The sequence below is a fragment of the Pezoporus occidentalis genome, unplaced genomic scaffold, assembly GCF_034315485.1.
Source record: "Pezoporus occidentalis ecotype Australia unplaced genomic scaffold, CSIRO_AGI_Poc_V1 ctg115, whole genome shotgun sequence".
In the NCBI taxonomy this organism is placed as follows: domain Eukaryota; kingdom Metazoa; phylum Chordata; class Aves; order Psittaciformes; family Psittacidae; genus Pezoporus; species Pezoporus occidentalis.
Window position 1 is genome coordinate 46,706 of NW_026912940.1, and position 25,989 is coordinate 72,694.

The 25,989-nt window shown below is 39.4% G+C and overlaps 2 protein-coding genes across 12 annotated transcripts in view; one reads left to right on the top strand and one right to left on the bottom strand.

Annotated features, from left to right (window-relative positions):
* Positions 1–4,758: 4,758 nt before the first annotated feature.
* The window catches only part of PPP4R4 (protein phosphatase 4 regulatory subunit 4), an 84,198-nt gene continuing 62,967 nt past the window's right edge, over positions 4,759–25,989 (bottom strand). For 8 of the 11 annotated variants that reach the window (XM_062637508.1, XM_062637528.1, XM_062637518.1 and 5 more), the window contains one exon: positions 23,546–25,036. In XM_062637508.1, the coding sequence (XP_062493492.1) occupies positions 24,985–25,036 (52 nt within the window). In that variant the 3' untranslated portion in view covers positions 23,546–24,984. Of the gene's footprint in view, positions 4,923–23,545; positions 25,037–25,989 lie in introns of those variants that run through there. The other 3 variants (XM_062637471.1, XM_062637462.1, XM_062637478.1) reach the window with 2 other exon arrangements.
* On the top strand, positions 12,809–20,567 carry SERPINA10 (serpin family A member 10). The gene is made up of 5 exons (XM_062637572.1): positions 12,809–12,961; positions 15,930–16,670; positions 18,095–18,368; positions 18,473–18,620; positions 20,355–20,567. Exons 2-5 carry the CDS (start codon positions 15,962–15,964, stop codon positions 20,544–20,546), a joined length of 1,323 nt encoding a protein of 440 aa, XP_062493556.1. The 5' UTR covers positions 12,809–12,961; positions 15,930–15,961; the 3' UTR covers positions 20,547–20,567.

Consider the following 25,989-nt stretch of genomic DNA (forward strand, 5'->3'; position numbering starts at 1 on the left):
GAGGTAGACCCCAGGGCTGGGGAAAATGGGAACGTTCGCCATGAAGGCACCAACACCTGCTACCCATGGCTGTCTACAGCTTTTCTTCCCTCTACCAAGTGACACCTGAAGGGCTGACATATCACACACAAAGATGTATCAGTGACAACAGACACGTACAGCACATCTCTTTGGCAAAAGGGGAAAGCAGCTGGCAAGGAGCCCCAGGGCACACCAAGGACCTCTAGGGACCTTTGCCTGGCCTGCCTTCTCATCAAGACCCCTTCCACATGTTGGACCACAGGGCTTCTAGCTCTTGCTCACAGCTGGGGGAAGGCTGGCACAGGACTGTGACATGACCTCTCCATGTCATGGAAGGACAAGATCTGTGCAGCAGAGGGAGGACACCCAGACCACCCTTACTCCCTCTGGGTGCAAGGGGACACCCCCTCGCAGGAGGCTGTGTCCCACAGCCTAGGGACATTCTGGGTGACCACTCCAGGGCTAACAGGCACCCCTCCGCTCTGCTGAGGTGGCCAGAGGACACCTGTCCCATGGAAAATATTTCAAACTGCTTTGTGAGTCTGGAAACTGAGGAAGGCAGTACAACAGGCATCAGTATGACTCCCTTTTCTTTGCCTCCTTATCTTATCTGACTGTTACTCAGTCACTAGACATTTAGCAACTTGACCAAAAGCACTTTCTTTTTTTTTTTTTACTGCATAGCCATAGGAAATAAGATTTCATCATTATTTATTCTGTCTTATCTTCAGTAACTGAGCCAATCAGCTGCAGGTTAGTGGAAGGCATCGGCATGCCTCTACTCACTGGCAAGGGATAGTAGCTCTTCAAGAGGAGGAGAAATCACAGCTAAAATCTCTAGTAGGTTGGTTTCTTCATGGTCACTTGGAAAAAAACTATTAAAAAACAAATCTTCCCAGGTGTAAAAGACTGTGACTGTCCTTCTGTGACAGCTACACAGAAGCTGCTATGGCAAAACCCATGTGTGCTCATTCACATGTGTCAGAATCACCGCTCCCAGAGTGACCAGACTCCAACCAGAGCTGTCATTGAAACATACAGTTTTGTCGGTGTTGGGGCACTGATGACTATCAGCATTTTCAAGGACAGTTTGTTGCAGGCCAGGTGTGAACATGGTTGTGCATCTTATCGGTCATAGGAGACCAATGTGAGAATCTGGTTGTGTTTGTTGGTCTATCTCCAGGCAATTTGAGTATATGGATTTGAAGTACTCATGTTATGGCTGGATCTAGTTCTATCCATTGTTTTATATCCCTGGGTTTGCTATGTTGGTATTTTCTCTACACAGAGAATCTATTTGTCAGCTAAATGATACAGCTGAGAGATTATCAGACTCCCTAGTATGTTGAAATAGCTGGCTTCAAAGTGAGGGAGATAACTGTTTAACTAACATAGCATATTTGGCCACAGGTAAAAGTCTAGCATGACTTAATATTTGTATAACATCCAAAACTTTAACTAAAGCTTTACAAATATATACTGGAGGGATTTACTTTCAATATATTCTCAAAATATATCCTGAGTTCCTCACACATTAGTGGGGAAAAGATACACTTCCTGAGCAGCTTTACAGTGGCAATGAGCTCAGCCTGCCACACCGGGCAATGAGGGCGTGGCCATCTTTGTAGCCCACTGGCATCAGTCAGGGATGCATGGCAGACTCAGCAGTCTTCCTAAACAGGCAGATCTCATATGCATTACTTCTCAAGAAGTCAGCTTCCCCTGGTCACAGAAGAAAACCTTTCCAATTGTTCCAGGGTTTAGTAACACAAAGTTGAAGAAACAAAGGGTGTGTTTAATCTGGTGGTTGCAGAAAAGTTCAGCCTCCCTGGTTAGCATGGGAGGCCAGCTCACTCTGCTTTTTCCCATGGCCACCAGGGCTGACAATGTTGGGGCTAAGCCTGATTCTGTGTGAGGCCACTTATGTTGAGAAATCAGGGACATCCCTACAGTGAAGGCTGAGGATAAACAGGACCTTGGGTGGAAAGAGTGACAGGGTTGTGGCTCCCAAACTCACTGCCAAGCGGAGAGCTGCTGACCATGAGGCAAGAGTTCCCATGTCATCCACACTGGGCCCCTGCCTGTGCTGTCCTTCCTCAGGTAGTATACGGGGACAGCAGAGGAAGCTGTTCCCTTTAACCTGATACAAATAAAACCCACGTATTTCAGATATAGCAACTGGGATCACTGTATCATTGCAGAATCAAAAATAGACACTTCAGGACAGCAGGCACATCTTGTTTCAGCTAGGCTCTGCCTACTGTGTATATCAAATTGTAACTAATGCAGGTTATATTTACCAGCACAGGGCACAATGACTTGTGGAGTGCTTCAGAAAGAGGTGACTCTTACACCACATACAGACGGAGAAGTGACCAAGACTCTGTGACAAGGCTGTCCCATCAGCTCCGGGCCTGTTCTCTTGGTGTCCTAGCATTTAGCTGTGTTCAGTGTTACTGTATTTCTTTCCTGCAGATGAATTCACACACAAATGCACATGCACACACACATGCTCATCTTTGGTGTATGTTTTGGGAACACAAATGCATTAACCACTGTTGTTATAATTAAACCAAATCACTCTATAGCAGATTGTGGCTAAGACACTCTCAATGAGTCATAGAGATTCTATGAGAAAATGCTTTGCTAGCTTATATCTTCTTTTTTTTCCAGTCTCTCAGGGTAAATTTAAGATAACCTTTATGTTTGCATTGCAGTGAGCATGCTGACTTTGCATACTTCTTCCACCGCCACACCCTGTTGCTTGATTTTAAACTGGGAGACAAATCTCTGGGCAAAGAATCCATTGCACAGCTTATTTTTATTTTCAGCAGAAGTCATTTCATGAGTGCTTAGGACCAAATTTCCAGCCTGGATTCAACTTTTCCTTTTGCAGCTTATCTTGTTTGCTTACAGGCTTTCATGCTTCAGACTGGCCTCAACACCTGCATCCATTGCATCTGCTTGAACTAGATGTGCTGTTTACCAACATAAACTGCAGCATGTGCATGATTAATTACTAAATTGGTCCTCCTTGCCTGAGCAAGGACAGTTAAAACAACAGCCTGCTCAGTGAAGTAATATGGTTATGTCATTATACAATTGCTTCCTACAGAGACTGTTTATGCCACTTTCCCTGGGCAGCATGAGTCTCTCACTGGCCCAGCTCTCAGTGAGAACTCAAAACCCATCACACTATGGCAGGTCTGGGCACACCTAGGGCGAGAACCGCTCTGTTAGGTAAGCATAGGAGTCACACAGACACAGCAGGGCAATACACCTACTTCTATGGCTCTGACTAGCAGCAGCAGTTATGAGTTTTCAAGGCCTCACATGTTGAATTTTGGTCAAAAAGGCAGAAACAGCTGTGTTAATTTAAAAAAAATCACATTACCTTCACATTAATACTGCATGCACACAAGAGCAAGGTTCTCCTATTATATGAAGGATTAGTTTAAAGCCATATAGCTCTAAAGTGTTTCTGTACAGAAACTTCTGGTTTTTCATAGAATCATAGAATAGTTAGGGTTGAAAAGGACCTTAAGATCATGTAGTTCCACCCCCCCTGCCATGGGCAGGAACACCTCACACTAAACCATGTCACACAAGGCTCTGTCCAACCTGGCCTTGAACATCACCAGGGATGAAGCATTCACAACTTCCCTGGGCAACCCATTCCAGTGCCTCACCACCCTAACAGGAAAGAATTTCCTCCTTATATCCAATCTAAACTTCCCCTGTTTAAGTTTTAACCCATTACCCCTTGTCCTGTCACTACAGTCCCTAATGAAGAGTCCCTCCCCAGCACCCTTATAGGCCCCCTTTCAGATACTGGAAGGCTGCTATGAGGTCTCCACGCAGCCTTCTCTTCTCCAGGCTGAACAGCCCCAACTTTCTCAGCCTATCTTCATACAGGAGGTGCTCCAGTCCCCTGATCATCCTCGTGGCCCTCCTCTGGACTTGTTCCAACAGTTCCATGTCATAAGAAATTCCTTATTTGTGTCCTGGGTTCAGCAGCAGCAGTCATTTTTTCTCCTTCTTAGCAGCTGGTGCAGTGCTGTGGTTTTGACTTTCGGCCTGGGAACAGCGCTGATAACACCAATGTTTTTAGTTATTGCTCAAATATTTAGTCTGACCAAGGGTTTTCTGAGTCTCATGCTCTGCCAGGGAGGAGGGGAAGCCGGGAGGAAGCAGAGACATAACACCTGACCCAAACTAACCAAAGAAGTATTCCATACCACAGCATGTCATGCCCAGGATGTAACTGAGAGTTACCCAGAAGGGCTGGCTCTCTGCTCAGTCAGGCTGGGTATTGACGGTTGGTATCTTATTCTTTTCCCTTGTTATTTCCCTTATCATTATTATTATTGGTGGTAGAAGTGGTGGGTTTGTGTTATACCTTCGTTACTGGACAGTTCTTATCTCAACCCGTGGGAGTTACATTCTGCTGATTCTCCTCCCCATCCCTCCAGGAGTAGGGGCATGCAGAGAAAGGGGAGGAGTGAGTGAGCAGGCTGCATGGTTACTGACTGCACTTAAACCACAACAATTTGTCACCTGGCAAAGAATTCAAACTCAACCAAGAAGTCACTCTTACGCTGGAATGCAAGTTTACACAAGGATTTAGTGTAGCAATATTTTCCCATCACAGTTCGACTACATGATTTCCTCATGAAGACAGTCCTTTGTCAGTTAAACTTAGTCTGATACAATGATAAAACATATCTACACTGAAAAGACTGTTAGCTTTCCTCTCTGTATTATTGTAATGGTCTGTATCTTACAGGTTTCTTTCTTCAGATGAAAAACACCAGTTTTCTGTTTTCCATATTCTCTTTAGTGCTTCCAAAGTGTCTGCTAGCAGACATGCCTCTTCTGTAGCCCACCATGTTATGCATTATCTGGGAAGAACAATTTGATCTGATAAACAGTAGCAGGAGTATGAGCATCTGAGCACATTGTCACATATGGTCCACATTAGTCATATACAAGTCTAAGAAGGAGTTGAGACCTGATGCCTGGCACATTTGTCTATATGCTCCTACAGACATGCAGTACTGACAAGGTGGATTATCACTGAGTCTGACAGGTATCAAAGTAGGTCCAATGACTATATCCTTACTGTAAGGGACTGCAGAACATCTTTGTGTCCAAACTTAGATTTTCCCGTGCATATTATGGATATGATATGCCTAAGCTATAACTATGGTTAAGCTGAAGATATAAGTTTGGGTTTCAAGTGCATAATGCAAAAGACTAAAGCTGTTCTCAAGTGCTCTTTTGATACAAACTCCTCAATTTCATGCTATTACTGCACTGGAATTCACAAAAGCACTTGTGTTCCTGTTGGTCAGAGAGCAAAGTCTTGTTAAATATAGTCACTCCCTCAATCAAATGTAGTTGGAATATGATACTCACCCAACATTATCTTCTACTAAATAGAAATGTTGGCTGACAAGAAGTCTGACTGCAGGACTGGCTGTTCTTTAGGACAATGACTGGAACTTGAAGGCACCACTGCTCACTGAAGAAGAATGGGTGGTGGATTGTATTTTGAACCTCCTGTCAATGCAGATGCTTCCATGCTTATTACAATGCCAAAAAGAAAAATGAATACCTCTATCAAAGGAAAATTATATGATGCAGAAATCTCATATTCATTCTATAATCATCTGCTGACCAAGGTTACTATCATTCACTATGGAGTGACTTCAGTGGGATGCAAAAATTGTTTCATTATATAGGGAACAAAATAGGTGTCAATCAAAAATGTCTAAGAAGGAACAACTGAAGATGCCAGATGAGACTTTCTGGGTGGTAAGAAGTGTGTCTTGGATGTGTTCAGTGACTTATTCTGATCTGGCCACAGACCCAGGAAGGGTTTGAAATAACACTGCTGAAGACCCTGAAGACACCATTTTCTTTAAAGGGATATATAATACAGTGTATTACAGGCTTTTAAACACTTCAGTTTGGCACAAAATCCTGACTGCAGGAGACCATGAATCTTCTCAAGAAAAGGCATATAGAGCAGTGCTGATACTGTGCTTATGGCTGTAGCACAGAAAAGCAAGACTAACCTACAGCTGAATCTCCACAGAGGCCATAACAGTGAAGGTGCTTTAAGCTGGCCAATTGTCCACACCATGCAGGAACACAGCTTTCTACTCCAAGTGAGTCAGCACCCAAAGAGACTGCATTGACAGCACCAACCACATGGCAAAATGTTCTTGCTAGGCAAGGAACCTCTGTTCAATTGACCTCTGTTCAATGAAGTCTCAACTTCTTGCAACCTTGATTGTCTACCTTTTCTTTTCCCCTCCTTCCTGCTCTCCCCTCATCCTCTAGGTATGGATACTTACATAAAAATTGCTCATACTCATATCTCACTACTCTCTGTTATCCAGCAAGTGAATATTAAGGTTTCATTTCCCTCCAGCACACTGATGGGCCTAACCTACCAGCATAAAAATATCAAAAAGCAAACCTACACACTTCTTTTTTAATATAGAAATAGTTATCTGGACCACAGATTCCATAGCTGCTCTGGTGTGGGTTCTCTGATGGCTACAAGAGATGAGCTCATTGGCTTCTCCCACAGTGCAGGCAGTAAAAATATTTCTGACCTAGATCAGGTCATCCAACTTCATGAAATCTGTATGAATTTGGTATGTTTCAGACCTTTATTGTTTTGTCAGTTTGGATGCAAAAATACTTTCTAATTTATGAAACAAAATGGAGAGAAAGTAAGACAGCATGAGACAGAGAAAGTTTAATCTGAGGTTCCTTAAAGAAAACAAACAAGCTGAAAATTCACTGAATCAAAGTTGCAAAGTTGAATGGCATTTTAGCCAGGAAAGCAACTAAATGCTGTAGTAGTCTACAGGAAACCTCTCAAAAGAACTATAAACTTTTTACTCAGTTCCCATAAAGAAGGAGATTCATGCATTTGCTCCATTTCCCAAATCATTTTTCTAATATAAATGTTATTCTCACTAGCAATGTATGTGCATTCTTAAAAAGCTCTATTTCAAAGATGAGTAGGGTTGCTAAGTGATATTAACACTTAAATCAAGGAAATGAATAAATAACACCTCACATCTGGCACTGTCCACATATTAAATGCAATATTCTTATGAAACAGAAAACCATATTTGAGCTCCCACACAGCTCACAGACAGGGGTTGCTTTTCATTTAACTATTTCACTATCTAAATATTTTTCCTTATAGGAAAGAAACAGTGGAATTATTAGTTACAATTTTTCAACTGATAATGGATTCTTAGTATGTCTGTTTCTTGAAAATTAATATTATAGATATGATTGAGTGATAGACACAAGTATCCAATGTCTCTGGCCTTACATTTGAGACTGTTACGGTTGTCTCCTGTATGTAGCAGCATGTAATTTATTATGCTTTTAATTCAACCTCACAAGAACTATGCTGTGGCCATATGACAGCTTCATATGGAAGTTGAGGAAAATGTTTGTATCTTCTGAAAGCTTTGTTTATCTGCCCTTGCTTCTCAACTTTTTTGTTTTCAGGTAAACTCAGACATTGTCTTTTAAAAAGGGACTGGTCCTTAGACCAGCATGCAGAAATGAACAGAAGCACACAGACACTGACTTGTCTCATTGAAGATTGGGCAAAGTGCTGAAGCAATTTAAATACAGAAACCAAGTCCTGCAGGGAACCTAACCCCTGCTTAAATACTTTGTGAAGGCACTGCCAGGTAGATACACACTTTCTCTAGGAAGAAGGATTGCGTTTGAATACCCACCACATGCAGCCTACAGGAAGCCCACACTCAAGCCATGAGAACTAGTACCAGACCTGCAGCAGGTTACTGTATTGATATCCATGTTTAAAAGGAAAAAAAACAAAAAAACAACCAAACAAAAAAACCCAACCCCACAATGCAGAGCTCTTTGTTATCCACTCTGGCAATGTGGGTAACTAACTTGTACTTGTACTTAGTAAACCTCAGCGCATTTCACAAGTGCAGGAGGGCACCATTGGCTTGTCCTTTACAGAGGCCATAGTGCACATGCACATAGGTTTCTTCATTGCATCTGGTAATTGCTTTAGGCCAGACAGTCAAAGACTGCAAGTCACAGGAACTCAACTTGGTTATCACAGTAATAAGGAGATGCATGCTCAGTGCATGTAAATATGGAATATGGATAGAGGATATTCCAAGTTCAGGTGATCAGAAGTCAGCGATGTCAAAATTTTCTGCCACTTTGAAGATGCAATAATGAGTTCGGACCCACCCCCCCCACCACCACCACTTTGCAATTCCTGACTTTAAAGTTGATTTTTTTTTCCAGGAATTTAAAATAGGAACACACTTGCATTTCACATCTACTCGAGAAACTGTAAGATGCCCTCCCAAGAGAACAGAAATATCTTCCAGCGCCTTTTTTAAGTTTGTGCCCTGTGTGCTTAAGTCCTGCCCTGTGATACAACCTTAGTAAGGCACAAAGAAGGGCAGATGTCCAAGCACACAAAATTATCCTTCTTCTCAACAGAGAAATAAAGGTTCTGATGACACCTGCTGGCTCCGGAGGGACTAGGCCAACACCAAGCCCCTGCTGCAGCTCTTGGATTCTTGTATATGAAAACACAGACGAAATGAATTATTGAGAATGAAAACATTCCTTTGCTGTGAGTTAGAGAATCACAGGAAACAAGGCTGGGAGTTGTTTTAAAAGTTCATTTACTCCATCCTGTGGAATAAAGTAGGATTCATGCTACTTCCATCATACCCCAGGCATGATTGTTTTACCTGTTATTTTACGGTTTTTCATCATTTTTGCATTCCCTATAAAAGCTTCCATAGTAAGATGTCCTATTAGCAGACAATTAGAATTTTATTTGTGTGTTCAAGGACAATTAGACAGTGCTTGACTCTGAATTTGAAAATATGAAGGGGTATTTCAGCCATGCATTATGAAATACTACAGCTTTACTGCCTTGTCCATCTTGTACAGTAACACACCCCTCCAACCCCAGTGAGACACAGGAATATATACCTTCCAAAGATGCTTTTACTACACAAATCCTCCCATACGAACAATTGCATAGTCCTAGTTCTTTGCGAAAAGGGTCAAACTTACAAACAGTGTGGAGTCATGAGAGTGTTTGCATCCTGCTGATTTCAATTATAATGTGCAGTCTTCGAGTGGGAGAAGCAGCAGCCACCTTGATGAATCATCTTGTTAACAAACTAAGTATATTCAAGAGACTATATAAAGAGTTGGTTTAGAACTGTTAGAGCATGTTAGTTTATGTCTTATGAGTAATTTCACAGTGAAACTTCAGAATAAATACGCATCTTTGATAGTCATCTCTGTGTATCTGCTGCACTACTCCTGGTACACTGGTATTTTGTTTAGTCTAAGAAACGTGGAAGAGGTTAGATTACATGCAATGCAAAAAATGGTCCAAATCAACACTTTTTACCTTAATGTTTCTTTTTCTCAGCAGATTCCAGCCTGGACACTGTTTCTGACTGATCTCAACTAGCTCCATCAAGACGGGTGTATATATCCTGTGTCTGCCCTTGAGAAACAAAATGGGTAGCCATTAGCAGGGAACAGAAACTCACAGGGCCTTGAGTGAAATGTATCTTTTGGTTATTGCCTTGTTTGAGCCAGACAAGAAACTTAGTTCCTAAAAATGCTCTTACTGGGAACCTTGTACAGATACACTCATGTAACCCACCTGTTTCCTTCCTGGAACCTGATTTCTTAGTTCTGCAATCATGCCCATCATATCTCATAGACTACTTTGAATCTCAGCTGTGGTCGAGTTACAAATATTGCTAAACTAGGGCACAGCATGTAAAACAGAGGCATTATTTAAGCAAGGACTATTGCTTTACTGAGGAGCTTGTTATCGGAAGGAATTACAGAGAGCACAGAGAACCTGAGCCCAAAACAAACCAGTCATTAAGATGACTGATTGCTCCACAGTCACTGAAGGTTTCCTGAACGAGACTGAGGAAAATAAGAGGAAAAACACCCACTGAAGCAGAGGTGTTGTCAGCCTCACAAGAACTGCAAAAGGAGGAAAGGGGCTTGTAACACAAACCCTCTGAATATCTAGAACAAGCAGCTGAGCCTGATTCTGCAGCAACCCCCCACCACGTACTCAAGAGTCTCAGGGCCTTTTGACAGACTGCTGAGAATCTGGATACATAATCACTGCCAAGTTTTCAGAGTTGTATATGCATGCAAAACCATTTGTCTGTTAGAGAACAGACAGTATTTAGCTCAGCTGCTGACACACCAGTTGCCTATTGCCCAGCTTTAGCACAGGTGCCCAGCAGAGATGCAACTGGGCAGCAATACACCTGCATTTCCCTCCCTTGTTCTGGTCTCAGGGGTGGTTTTGTCTTAAATTCTGCCAGTGTGACACACTGGCAGTCCTCTCCCAGTAAATCACTCTGCAAATATGTATAGTTTAGCAGAGTGTTGCCCATATGCTGTGTGGTGTTCTACTGCTCAGAAAGCTGAATCCAAGGGGCGACTGGCAATATGAACAGTAGTTGGTGGGAGGAATACGTTACTCTTAATAGTGTGTGGAGGATACTCTAAGCAAGGTGTTACCCAGCATAAAAAATGAGCAAGAGCTTCGTAAGTAAATACAGACAATTCCTTCAGATCTCTGTACATAGACAATGTTTACCATAGCAGCTTCATTTTTCTTCCAGGTAAAATAGGATTGATGTACTTTTTAAAAGGATGATGGACTTTTTGTCCAGAAAAGATCTAACTGAGAGATTCAAAGACTTCTTAAAGATTTCTTCAAACCTTTATTTTCACTGTCATTTATAAACTTTTTGAATATTAAATATTAATATTGTTGGATCTTAACTCAGGCAGGGCTTCCAGTGGTGACCATGCATGTCAGAGTCATAATGCTAGGGCTAGAAAGAGGTTTGATTGCTATTGTAATTGAAAATAACATTGCTAATTTTGCTGAGTACAAAAGATGGGTATGGGTTTTGTGTACATCGGGTTTTCCTTGTACTGCCTTCTTGAGTCACAACCACAGTACCACAGTCTCCAGAAGATGCACAGATTGAGAAGCACATCTTAGTAATGCAGTTTTGTTCAACAATATCAGATACAGATTTCTTCCATATAATGAGAAAACACCGGAATTTTAACTCCAACTGAATTAACCACAAATAAATATAGTCTAGGAAGTACAAAAATAAATAAATAAATAAATAAAATCCAGTCTGTTGGACAGAGAACTGAAGTTCTGGGGCATTCACAGTGGGGCTTTTTATGTTTAGGGAAAATACTCCACAATGTTAGGGCAGGGCCTTCATTCAGTAGGTATGTCTTATGTTCAGATGCTCTTCAATACAACACCTATACTGGGGGTTATCATGACCAAGATTGTTTCTAAAAGGAAGAATATTTTAAAAAGGAAGAATATTTTAAAAGAATTTAAACCAAGGAAGAATTTACGTACCTAGATCCTGTGATCTTTCACGTCCCCAGTGCTGAACTTCTTAAGAGCACAAAACCCATAAATACCCTCCAGTAATGTGTCTTTGCGATGGTGGATACAAACCTGGTCAGACCACAGAGGGGCTATGTTCAAGTCTTAAGCACTTCCTATTCAAATCTTGCACTTTGTAAGCAAACAGTGTTGTCACTTTCATAGAAGTAATCATAGAATCATAGAATAGTTAGGGTTGTAAAGGACCTTAAGGTCATCTAGTTCCAATCCCCCTGCCATGGGGGGTTGATACTCATCAACAACAAACAAAAGCCTTTTTGCATTGAGTGCTGGATACCCAAATACTTTATGGGCTTTTTAAAACGCCATCCTTTCCTCTCACAACTTTTCCATTTAGACTGAATATAGTAATTTCTTTTTTTTTTTTTTCCAGTGCAGTTGAAAAACAGAGGCTTGTTCCCTTATCTTAAATTTTAAGGCCAAATTCTTTTTCTTTTACAATTCAAATTAGAATTAAATGTCATGTTTCATTTGCTATTTTAAAAAGTGACTTAAGAACATGATGGGAATGTAGGGAGTTCCATGTTTATATTTTATTTGGAATTAGGCCAGTTATCAAAATAGTGAGGAGCTTAGATCATGCAGACACACTACAGAAATTGCTGAGTAAACTATCTGTCTTAATGAATGTGCATTCCCAACTAATAGTGCTCAAGACCCAAAACCAGCCTGCCATATCTGTCCAAGCAAGACCAATTGAAAATTCAAAAAGTTTATTCTTACTTCCCATAGCTCTGTACAACTTTTGCAGGAATATCAGCTTCCCACATTTTGTCTTTTATAACAGAAACATTGCTCAGCACTTATCAGTTGGTTAATTTTGGCATACTGATATGTTACTGAATAGCTGGGGTGTGCTTGAAACAGGGAGTGGAGCCCTGGTCTTTCCTCTAAAGAAATGGCCGAATTGCCGAGCAAGAGAGGTGACAACATCCGTAGAAATGTTCTGTACCTTTTTCTTCCCTCCCTTGTGCTCTCCCCTGCCACGGTGAATAGTGACCTATTTGTTTACAAAAAGGGGTATTTTAAGCAGGATTGGATACTGCTTCCACAACAGAGCAGCTCAGAGCTTGTCTGTAAAACAGTTCTCATGGGTGATCAGATGCGCAAGGCCAAATCCTACCACGGTGCCTGAGGGCTGGATGCAAAGAGTGTACTGTTCTGTTTCTCATGAAAGATACAATGTATTTACTGGAATATAACCCTTGCTCATTGTGCCATTTATGGGAAACACAATACTTGGTGTTTATAAAGCAGTTAATTTGTAACAGACAAAGCCAGATTATCACTGGTTTGGAAGAGCAAATATTTGTTGAAAAACTTCTATATGGGACAGATACCTTCATCTTGTTTTTAAACGTAGTTGATGAGAAAAGTTACAGGGCAGCTACCTAATAGGTAAGACAAGATTTATATTAAGCATTTAAATTGTAAAAGGATGGATTATTATATTTATATATATATACACATAATTTTATATATTTATCACCTGCTCTCTAGATGTGATGCTTTAAATGGTTCTAGATCCTAATCAGCATTTTAATATATTTTTTCTCTTGCTCTAGTGCTTTCAAGAGAAAAACACATTTGAGCAAGAAACCTCTTGATATCTGAGACTACTAGAAACAAGTATTTCTTAAAATGGAAAGAATGTTCACTTTGCTCTAATATTTAATATGTTTACTAATGAATTGTCTACATTATGCGTAAAGTGAGTTCTCTAAAATTAGCTTCGCTCAGGTCTAATAATTCAAGTCTATAATGTGAAAAATACATCACTTTATTGTTTTCAGAACTGTTTTTCCTAGACCTAAGGGACATGCTTTATTTCTAACAGTTACAAAAGGTAAACGGTAAATGATAAAGCTGCTGTAATGGTAAGTTTAATTTCTCCTAATCTCAGGTTTGCACTGAATGCTTAGTGCAGTTGTGAGGTTCTTATTCCTGTGATATTCGTAAGACCCAAACCTTTGTGAATACCTGAGGATGCAGGACTCTTCTATGTGCTGAATGGTCTGGGATGTGCCTGTAAACAAGGGCTTCTGCGCTTGTCCCATCCTGTCAGCATGAAACCTATTCGTTTTAGGAAAGCAGAGTCCTCTGAAAGGCAGCTCACTGCTTTCCCCATTAAGTGCCTTCACATCTCCTGGGGGCATCTGGTGACTTGCCAGAGCTGTGTACTGTCCCAGGCCTCTCAGAAAGAGACGCAACAGTGACATCTGCCAAATATGACACTGTCAAGATGTGGCATGGATATTGCACCATGCACAGAAAAGACGATGAAGAGCTGGTACTCTGCAATGTCTTGTGAGCAGATAGGCCTGATGCTCTTGTAGACACACTGCTGCTGTTGCAGAAAACCCTTTCTCCATGATTGAACGTGTTCAGAAGCAAAAATTTGCAATCCCTGACTCTTTGATAGAGCTGACCCTGCAATGTGGAAGGATACCTCTTTGAAGTAGGGATGACTCCCAGGGGAAAGGACTACTTCTTTGCTGCCAGGGCAGGCATAGCACTGTGGCAGGAACAGTACCTCAGTGCCTGTGTTACTTCCCACAGAAGTGGGTCACTGCATAAGGAGCAGAAATGGCTAGCAGTTACTGTACTAACTCTTAACAGCACTGCTTGTAGCTGGGAGAGTAAATATCCCAACCATGCAGAAGTCACATGCACTGTTTGGCCAGCAGGGTAGCAGCTGAAGTCATCCCCTTCTCTATTCCAGTCCTGCAAACCCAGGTACTGGGAACCTCACTGAAAATCAAGCAGGAATTAATGGGAAAGAAAAACAAAAAATCAGAAAACATTCACAACCACAGAACGCTGCATATTTTACTCTGTTTCCTGCCATGCACTCAAGAGGAGGCATAGCATTCAGGGATTTCAGTGCCTCCCAGTCTGTGTTGCACCAAGTACAGAATGTGACCTATTATCTCCAAAGAAAATAGCACACCTCCTGACTGCCAAAAGCACCCTGTGACTTGGCACCCAAATGTTTTAGGGCTCACATCAACATACCTTTCCAGGACAAATTTCTGCAGACTGAATCAGGCAACTGTGAAATTCAGCTGAACTCTGAATAAACAGCAATCAAATAAAGCCAAGTTTCCCATATGCCAAGTCAGAAATCATACAATGACTGTAATTTGCTGTTACAGATCCTTAATGTAAAAGGAGTAGTTAATAGTTGCCATGTGTTTTCTAGATTATTGAAACACTTACTACTTTAATGATGGCTGTATAATCCATCTTTTCATCTCATTTATCCATTTGCATGGCACTGCTAGACAAAAAGATTCTGTGCAGGCTTGGTGGTCTTGAACATCCATTTACAATTTACAATTTGAACATCCAATTTACAATGGGAAAATGCATTTTCGAAGATTATGGCCATTCAAAATTTTTCCATAAATTGCAATTCAACACTATTGTGTGGGAGAGAAGTTCATATATTGCTTTGATGGAAAGATGAATTATAAGCTTATTTGCATTTTGTGCTTGAAAAGTGTGTGTGTGCAAATTTACACATGCAATGTCTCAAGGCCATGCTGGACGAGGCCTTGAGCAACCTGGTCTAGTGGGAGGTGTCCCTGTGCATGGCAGGGGGGTTGGAACTGGATGATCTTATGGTCCTTTCCAACCCAAACCATTCTATGATTCTATGATGCCAAAGTTTTCACGAGGCCTCCTGGAAGATGTGTAAAGTCCTCTTCAAACATTTTGTTAAGATGACAGACCCTGTATTAACTTTGCTCAGAAATCAGAATTTATGTAAAAAATTGTAATTTTAAGCACAGAACAACTGTTTTGTCCTTGTGTTATTTGACACTGAAACTTGGTATGTTCAGAGCTGGTACTGACAAACCTGCTTCAGAATTTGCTGGACAGTAAGGGACGAAGGAACAGGGAATCCTTTGGCATGTGATCAGGAGAATGATCTGAAGGGAGTAATAAATAACCTGTAGCAGAAGGATGAAAAGTGAAATGAAATTATGAAAGGCAAGCATGTAATCTCACCATATGCTTCCTAGAATTCCTGTGCTTATAGATGACAAAAATCTAATTTGAAATCTGGGTATCATTTTGCAAAGGAATTGCAGGTTGGCAAGTGAAAAATCAGTGACATACTTCTTATGTGAACTGCCAATACCAAAAGATCATGATATATCTCTGGATTCACTTCATGATGTTGGAAAGTTCTCTCTTTCACTAATCTAAATTTGAACTTTCAGATAAGAACTAGATCTTAGGTTTAGAGTAATACACTGAACATGCAGGAAGTCTACCTTGCCACATCTGTGATCTTTTGCATTTTGAATAGAACAAACTAAAAAGTCAGTGTGGTGCCCTTTTTTTTTTTTTTTACTAGGAAAAGGAAAGAGCTCATTACTGAATGTCAACATGAAAGCAGGATTTTATCTACTTCTCTTAAGTGAAGTATGTGTTGAAATCATCAAGGCTGGCATCAAACCTAACATTCCACAGAAGGAAAAAGAGAATAATTTCTTGGAAAAAAACAAAAATGTCACTATTTCTGAAGAGTGGCATCATCACAAAAATACCTCTAAGCCTTTTGAAGACCAAAGTCTTGAAGAACTCACTCTTTACAACTTCACTGAAAAGACTGCAGATTTTGGATTTAACCTATATAGAAAAATTGCAATGACACATGATAACAATGTCATCATCTCTCCACTTTCTGTATCAGCTCTCATGACTGCATATATGCTGGCAGCCAAAGGGGAAACACACAGACAAATAGTAAAAGGTCTAAACCTCCATGCTTTGAAGGACAAAGTGGATCACCATCATTTACCAGCTTTGTTTAAACAACTGAAAGATAACATCACAATGAATGAAGAACTTCTCCTTGTGCAAGGTACTCTTTCTTTTATCCAAAAGGACTTTAGACTCAAGGAGTCTTTCCTCAATTTATCCAAGCAGTACTTTGATATGGAATTTCTGAGAGTGGACTTTGAAAACTTTACACAGGCAAAATTTGTCATAAATCAAAACATTAACAAAAGGACCAAAGGAAAAATCCCAGAGCTTTTTGAAGAGTTTAACCACCATAATAAACTGCTACTTGTGGACTATGTTGTCTTTAAAGGTAACTTGTTTTTATTTTGCAAAATGATTATTTTATGAAAGAATCAGGACTCTAACTTCAGCTACATTAGATGAAGTTTAAAATAATTTAGGTGTCCTGTTTGCTCTATGTATCTACCTAAATTTAGTTTTTTCTGTTACATTTATTCAATAGGAAACGATTTTTCATGATAGGGAACCACAGTTCTTCTATGTTTTCTTTCATACACCAGAGTCTGAAAGAGAACAAAAAGCCTTGCAACAAACATTTCAATCCATCTCCACTTAAAATGAAAAATTCTTAATCATGACAATCTTTTGAATGCTGGATACTGGGTATAAAATAATTGACTGACTGTACATAGTACACAAAATAATGAAAAAAAATCTCTATTTCAGTCGAGAATCTTTTTCCCCAGATGAACCAAAGTAACCCATTATATTACCTTACAGGACAAGGGAAAGAAGTACCTGTAGAGGGCAGAGACTGTTCTGTGGAGAAGACCTCTACTGCCAGATGTCTTATGCTCCTTTTTCTGTTGTTGGGTTTTTTCTGACCACTGGCTTAGAAGGTAGATAAAGGACTCCAAAAGGAGGTCCTGGTAATGACAGGGAGCCCACCCTTTACTCTGAAACAGCCATACAGAAGCCAGAGATAATCAGTTAGTAAAAAGCAAAGAGAAAGAGTTAGGGTGACAAAGGGGACAAGAGGAATGCTCTACAGAGAACCCACATTCACAGCCACTACACCAGGCCAAAGTACTCAGCAGATGCCATCCATGAAAACCCCACTAAAATAAATACACACATAAGAACAAAGAAAATTACCATACAACCTCCTTATGGACTAAGTTTATTCTTTTGTATTTACAAAAGTGTAGTTAGTCCAATGCCAAGGTTACTTTCCCTGGCAGAAAGTCAGAGAAAAGAGATAGATGGCTGTGGCTACATTTGAAAGAAACAGCAGAGATCAGAATCATTAGTTTAGAAGAGGTCACATTCCCATGCACCTTACAAATCAGTGCACTGCTGAATCCCCATCCAAAATATTGCCTAATTAATTTAATGACAGGATGTTGAACAGCTGGTGGAGAATTTTGGAGAAGGTGATATGTTAATTAAAGATGGATGATCATATGGCATTTAATAGACAAAAATGTTATCAGTTCTGAACTTGACTGGCAACTAATCAATGTTAGGAAAAGATTTCTCTTTTCCTGCAAATGAAGGAGTTTATTTTGTGCATTATTTTTCTGCTGTAAAAAAAAATTAAAGCACATACGCTAAATATACTGCAATTATTACCCACTTATCCCAGACACAACTGACATCCACTTCAACTAGATAGATAGAGAAAATATCCTCTACTTTTTTTTGAGTGTTTCTGAACATTTTTTTGAGCAAGTCTGAATGCACAGAATTATTTAATTTTTTTTCTTTCCCTAGGCAAGTGGCTATACCCATTTAATTCCAAATTCACAGAAATTGAGACTTTCCACATAAACAAATATAGAAGTGTACAGGTACCCATGATGTTCAAGTCAGACAAAATTAATTCAACTTTTGATGAGAACTTAAGATGCACTGTGATAAAGATACCCTACAGAGGGAAAGCCCACATGCTGATTGTCATCCCAGAAAAGGAGGGAGATTACATTTCACTTGAAGACCACTTGACAACAGAGCTTGTGGAATCCTGGCTGGGAAACATGAAACCCAGGTATTGCTTCAAAACTCACTGGCCATAATATCTTTTATGTCTATTACAACAAAGCAACAAATCATAACAAGGAACTTTCTTGTTGTTTTTTTTTTTCCAAACAGGAAAATGGATATTTCATTTCCAAAGTTCAAACTGGAGCAAAAATACAAAATGAAGAAGTTACTTTATGCCCTTGGAATTAAAAATCTCTTTACACGTTCAGCAGATCTCAGTCATCTCACAGATCAAGAATATGTAGCAGTTTCACAGGTAAGCCTTCCAAAATTATTTGCTACTTGGATTATCATAGTACATAAATGGCCCAGGCAAGAGACTATGTCATATACACTTACAGGTGCACTAACAGGAAAGGACCTCATCTGCCAAATATGTGCAATCCACACACCTTAACCAGTATGGATCTCGCTTCAAGCATGAAGTGTACCTAAGTGGCAGTAATATTTCATAGGTTTTCAAAACAAAGTTAACCCATCAAAGGAGGAAAGCTCTGCCTGAAGAAGAATATGGTTGGCAAGGAATGAGTACAATTGAACAATAACAGGAGCAAGAAAGACATTGAAAATGACAGTCAAATTGGAAAAGCCAGAGGGAGGGAGGGAGCAAGAGAATGAAGGAAAGAAGGCAGAAAGTGAGGGAAGCAGGCAGGAAGAAAGGAAAGAAGGAGGGAAAGAAGGAGAAAAGGAGGAAGGGAGGGTGCCTCCCTCCCTTCAGGTATTTGTATTCTATCAGAAAGCAAGCTTCTAAGCTACTGGTGATGCTGTTGCAAGTCTCCCTACACCAAATCCTTACAGAAGCCTTTGTGATTTGCCAAAACTGTTAATAGGTGGTATGATAAACACCTCTATACAAGTTGCAAAAATACTAAGCCCTGAACTAGAGTTTTTAAAATTGTGCTGGTTTAACAAAATAACCTTTCTGGTAAAACATAACATCCTAACAATAAATATGTAACAGATAAAATCACAGTAATTTTCAGTTTGGTATAAACTATCTCACTTTTGTGAAACACAGTGGCAATCTGCAGTGCTTTTCTCCCTTTCTCTTAATCATACAACTATTTCATGCTGATTGCCAGCAGTTAACTCTATTGAGTTATGAAAAAATCATACTTGAGTAAGTGCTTGCTGAAATTCAAAGTAATATATTCATCAGCTACAAAGTGCCAGAGGAGCATCCTGTCCCTGTAAATAATGGAATCCAGCTTCATTATTTAAGAATGTTTAGCAGAGAGCTCAACACTGATGAAGTCCTTCAACTGCCTTTACATAAGTCAGTCTTAGAATTAGGAGTCTGGGAGTTGGGAATGCACTAGCTGCCTAAGCAGCTCACCGATACAGATCCAAACACAGAGACAGTGCCCAGAAATACATGCAAGCTGAAAGAACAAAAATGGGAAAGTACCACACCTTGCCAGGCCACAGTTTCAATGGGGAGGGAAGATCCTCAGCCCAATCCAGGATTGTACCTCATTGCTTTACATACTTACTCTGTGCTATGAAATATAGAAATTAAAAACATAGAGGAAAAAAAAAGCCAAGATGATTGGCAAACTTGCCCAAGCTCTCACAAAATCAACTGTGAATTACATATCCAGCCAGTCAGTTTTTGTGACTGATGAAACAGACTTCACACTTTTGAGAAACTCTCCCTTGTTAGATGTCAAAAAGGAGCACTATACAAATGCAATGGTTGCTTCATGCTACCACTTGCAAGTACAAAACCTCTATGCTCAGAAATGTAGAAAAGCATACTAGCATCCACACTGTTAAGTACTGTGGTCATGGTGGTTGTACTATCCCCTCTGCTGCTAAAGTAGACAGCACAAGGGTCTACCAGTCTAGCAGATAGAGCTAGATTGCACAGGCCTACTCCTTGTAATCCTTAATAAAAGCCTATTTAAACTGAGCGCCTTGCACTTGGAAAAACATTTGTCATGTTAATATTTATCTCTGTCACATAGCTTATTTCTAAATTGCATTTCAGGTTGTCCAAAAGGCAGTAATTGAAGTGGATGAAGAAGGAACTGAAGCCACAGCAGCTAGTGGGTCAGAAATAACTGCATTCACAGTGCCTCCTGTCATCAAAGTGGACCGACCATTCCTTTTTATGATTTTTGAAGAAACTTTTAAAACATTACTGTTCATTGGCAGGTTAGTTGATCCAACAGAAATGTAAATAAAGAAAGCACTTTGCTTACTGGGCTGTGTAAGAGGCTTTATTTACATTTGTCATGGTCTAACCCCAGCTGACAACTATGTATCATGCAGCAGCTTGCTCACTCCCCTTCGTCCCCCTAGTGTGATGAGGTGGAGAACTGGAAAACTGTAAAATCCATGGATTGAGATAAGAATAGTTTAATACTTGTAATAAAATTTAATAAGTGTAATGAAAAGGGAGGTAACAAGAAGAGAGCAAGAGGAATAAAACCCAAGAAAAGGAAGTGATGCACAATACAACTGCTCACGGCCTGCTGAGCAATGTTCAGCCTGACACGAGCGGCCTCTTCTGGCCTCCCCTGGTGGCCATATATACAGGGCATGACATGCCTGTACGGAATATCCCATTGGCTGCTTCAGGTTAAGCGTCCTGTCTCTGCTCTCTCCCGGCTTCTCATGCCCCTCCTCACTAGCAAACCATGAGAGACTGAAAAGTCATTGACCAAGGTAAGTGCTGCTTAGCAGAAGCTATACATCAGTGTGTTATCAGCATTATTCTCAGACTAAATCCAAAACACTGCACTGGGCCAAGTTACTAGGAAGAAAATTAACTGCATCCCAGCTGAAACCAAGACACTGTTTTATTAATTTAAATTAGAGTAAAAAGACAGTGAAATATGAAAATATAAAAACCTATTTCGTTCTTCCAGCTAGCAATAGGTCATCCTGTTTATATTAATGCCCAAGTAACAAGCTAAATTCACTAAGGCCCAAAGTGAAAAAATCTGTCTTGTAAAATGTACCCTGCAGATAAAAAACTCCCAAGAAATTAAAAATAAATAGAAAAAAAAAAAAAGGCAAACACAAAACTGAACTTTGGAAATATTCAGGAAGCTCATTCCTGAACACTGCAGGCTTGATATTCCTCAATATTATCTTCTGTTTAAATGAGACTTAAGAACCCACTGACCTCAGTGTTAGTTGAATTTTGCCACTTATAAAGAAGCAGGATCAAGCCCTAAAAGAGAATTCACCACCTCTGCCTAGAAGTTTTATTATTGCAGAAATTACACTCAATCTATCATGAAGTCTGCAGTGGCTTGGAGTGTGACCTCTTTCAAAGTGTTTATTCAGAGTATCATTTTCTCCAGGTACGTGGTGTGTCTGCTTTTAAAATATTCTATTAAAGACAAAATAATTCTGAAAAATAACTCAGATATTCTGAACATGTAAAATCTGAATATGGACTGCTTTATAATACCAAGAGAGGCCTCTCCTAAAATCAGAATTTCTGCGTGCATTATCATCTAGAGGTCAGGGTGAACTACATAACAGGACTCTATGTCTGAATTAAAACAGACTTTGGCAGGAAAAAACACACTTCCATAAAAGTGGAATAAATCTGTTCACAGAGTTGATCCTAAAATCCAAAAGGAGCAGCAAAAATGTTTCAGAAAAATATTTCTATGATCAAGATACAATTCACTCTATTCAAGCAGCGCAGTGATTCCAACCAAACAGCAAGATATTTAACATTTAGTACATTTTTAATAGCAGCAGTCCTATGTATTAAGCATGGAACAATGTGAAAAGCTGCTTCCAGCTATATCTAACTAAAAGACCTAAACGTTACTCTACTTGCTCATACAGCCTTCACAAATAGCTGCCCAAAAGGGGGCAGAACAGTTTTCAAGATCATTTGACACAGAAACTTCAAAGGTGTTTATCAGTAAACACACACAGACAGATGCATCTGCAAGAGAAGATGTAGAAGATATATTACAGGGTAAAGCTGATAAATACCTCTAAAAATCATGTCAGTTACCACTAGAGGTCTACCCACAGCAACTGAGACACTGGTGTAAGCCACTCGCAAAAGTATTTAGCAGACAGATACTGGTATCTGACTAAAATACAAAGGTGCATCTAACCTAACTCCACATTGCAGTACGAATGTACCAGGAAAGAAAAAGAATCACTCATTTCTGTTTCTGAATGAGTAATTGGAGAAATGCTGCTCTATATAAGAGCCACCTGGTTAGCACTGCACAGTTGACTTACAGCTGTTAGTCTGAGTTGCAGGTAAAAAACAATGCTGCAAAAGGGTCAGATGTATTGGTGCTGTCCAACAGAAGTAACCCAGAAGTAAGCAGCCCCAAAAAAGATTGCTGGGATGGAGGTCTGTAGTGTGACAGACTTATGAAGGTATACAGAAGATGTCAGGAGCATTGTACAAGGAAGATGTGCAGACCAAAAAATTTCTAAATAAAGCAATTAAAGCTTACATAGCAGGAATTTAACACACAGTAGGGTTATTGAGTGGAGCATGTGTTATCAGCATTAAATTAATTAATCAGTTAGAAGTGACAGACATATGACAGCCAATAAGAAACAAAAGACAGACTGTATTAGAACTCATCACATGCTTATTAAGGGAAGAAATAGATTGGATTCAAGTTTCTGAACTTACTTGCTGTTCTGCATTGCTCTATTAAAGGCACTGGAGGGTTAAACACAGTTTTGAGTCCTGTTCTGCAGATAGCCACTTCTGATCTGAGTTTGGTCTCTGGCAGAAGTCAGACTGAACAGATTGAGCAGTCTCCTGCTGCCCATGGGTGAGCAGCTGTAGCTGGGATGTTAGTTGTCCCTGGGGAACTGCGAGTAACTGTTTTTATTAATGAGACAAATGCAGAACCTAGGAGGAGCCAGTATAGGTCATCTGTGCATCTGAACCAATACTGAATGTTAAACACCATAATACTTGAACAAGCCTTTAAAGAAACCTGTGATTTACAAGATCCTATGCCAGGCAACAGACCAAACAGAAAACCTGAGTGTTTTCACAGAATCCAAACAATGTCTGTGACTAAACAGAGAATACTCTCTATAACCAACTGCTATCTAAGAAGCTTAAGAATTCAGACAGCAAAACACTGCTAAATCCAAAGACACATTTCGTACTTCACACAAGACCGCATACATCCAGTGTTGTTATTATTTTAAATAAATACCTTCTACGGTGAATGATTTTATTTATTTTAATTATAAAAGATGCCCTGAGAGTGCTTTTTTTTTTTCAAGAACATGCATGTACATCATTGTCCTACATTTTATTTTGAGTAAATCATCATTCATATTTTTACATTATAAAAAGTAATCACACACGCATATGCGTTCACAGATCAGATCACCTTTATCATACACCAATAAATTTTAAAAACCACGTATTTCTGATATCAATATGTTTATGCTTCTTCCATTCTGAAATAGAGAAGCTGACAATAGCTTCATAAGCTTTCTCTTTAGTATTGGCATAAGTAGAACTCTTTAAAACAGAATTGCATGTTTTCCCACAGGCAAATTTTGATAGAAACATTAGCATTAATACAAACAAATGCAGATGACATCACTGAAGTATGATATCTTGCAATAGCAGCTGATTAAAAACTAGCTCCAGCATTATAAATTATTCAAGTGAAAATACAATCTGAAATACTAAAAAGTAAAACAGGTATTTATACAACAAAACTTATGAAATAAAAGGTTTTTTATATCATCTGAAGACATCTGCTTTTAGATTGCTTTGAAACACACAGTATTTTTATGAACTTTACTTAGTACTTGTAAAAACATTACCTCCAAATTCACAGCACAATGCTACTAAAGTTTATGATACAGACTGATCAACTGTTCTGGACTTTGGTCTTAAATTAAGTTTGAATATTCCTTAAAATGTGGGATTACTTTTGCATATTCATTACATTTCCTTCTATTCCTTGCATAAAACAAGGGTGCTAAGAATTGCTGAAATTGTAAATTAGCCAATTAAGTAATGAACATGTGTATTCTAAATCCAAGAATTTGAACTACAAAGGCATAATTGAAGAAAACAAAATCCTCTCTTTAGCTGCAGCAGATTAAGAGTACATAACTGAAGTTATATTTCATAACATTTCACTACAACATTAGCATTCTGCAACTGTTACACTATTTATTGGAACCTATTTTACATCTTGGGATTTTATTTAAAAGACTGTAAGTTTGAACATTGCAGGATGCATTTTATTCATTCCAGGCATTAGAGAGTCCTTCTGCTGCTCCCACCTTATCGCACCAGAATGCTGCTTCTACCACTTTCTGGTTCCCTTTTTTTCCATCAGAAGATCTTAAGAGTTTGATTTTCTGGATTTTCTTCATACAAAAGAAGAAACACACATAACATGTTTTTGCTATGTTTTTAAATAACATAAACTGCTATTGTGTGTAACATTTTAACACAACTCTTAGCTGCTGTACTTTAAAAATTACTAGCTGCTCTAATGTACCCACTGAAGAAGCCAAATGGACACATTCTGAGGGCCTTCTTCACAAGAAGGGGGTATTTTTCTCCATTAAGCTTTGTACAGAAGGTTGTGTAGAGGTCACTCTAAGTGAGATGTTAAGGTAGTCCAAGAAGTCTACTGGCTGCTACAAATAATGCCAGAAGTCTCCATCTTAACCCATAATAGTCTGGGGAAAGTGGAGATGGGCAAGAGAGAGAATACGATTTATTCCTAGGTATTCTGCTGACCATGTTAATTGGGCAATTTCTGATTTTTCATAGACTTAATTTTTAATCTTTAAATATACTGTTCTCAACTTCAGAATTGTAGCTGTGTCAATTATCAACCCATTTTTATTGGTCAGAAATATGTCAAAGACTGTATCTTAACATTTAGAACACTATAGTAATATTAATTTGCATTGATATTTTACAGTACCACTTACAAACAACACAATATATTGTTCTGTTTCACATTTTTTAAATTGCTGATGAAACCCATCATGATAATGTATCAGTGTCAGAGTACCTACTAGCTTCATCTTAGAAATGGGACCCAAACCACATGCCAGACCCACTGGACCTCAGAAATCTTAGCATCTTGAATAGCAGGATGAAAACGTGATTAGAAGTTTTAAGTAGCCAACTCAAAAGTGCAGTAGATCAGTGGCAGAACTACTTTATCTTGTGCTCAACTTCCTAAGCAATCATATGACTGAATGAAAGACAATACTTTGAAATATTATGCATATAATGCTTACTAAATGGTCACACACCAATGTGGATGTCTTAAAGGTCAGTTGAGGACATCTTAGGAAATACTGATATAGAATCATAGAATCATAGAATAGTTAGGTTTGGAAAGGGCCTTAAGATCATCTAGTTCCAACCCCCCTGCCACGGGCAGGAACATCTCACACAAAACTGTGCCACCCAAGGCTTTGTCCAACCTGGCCTTGAACACCGCCAGGGATGGAGCATTCACAACCTCCCTGGGTAACCCATTCCAGTGCTTCACCACCCTAACAGTAAATATCAATTCATTATTACAAAATTGATTTCTATGCAACAATAAATCTACTCCCACTTTTTAGAGGATGGAAAACCTGTACCCCTCTTTCTTCATTGAAACTGACTTTTT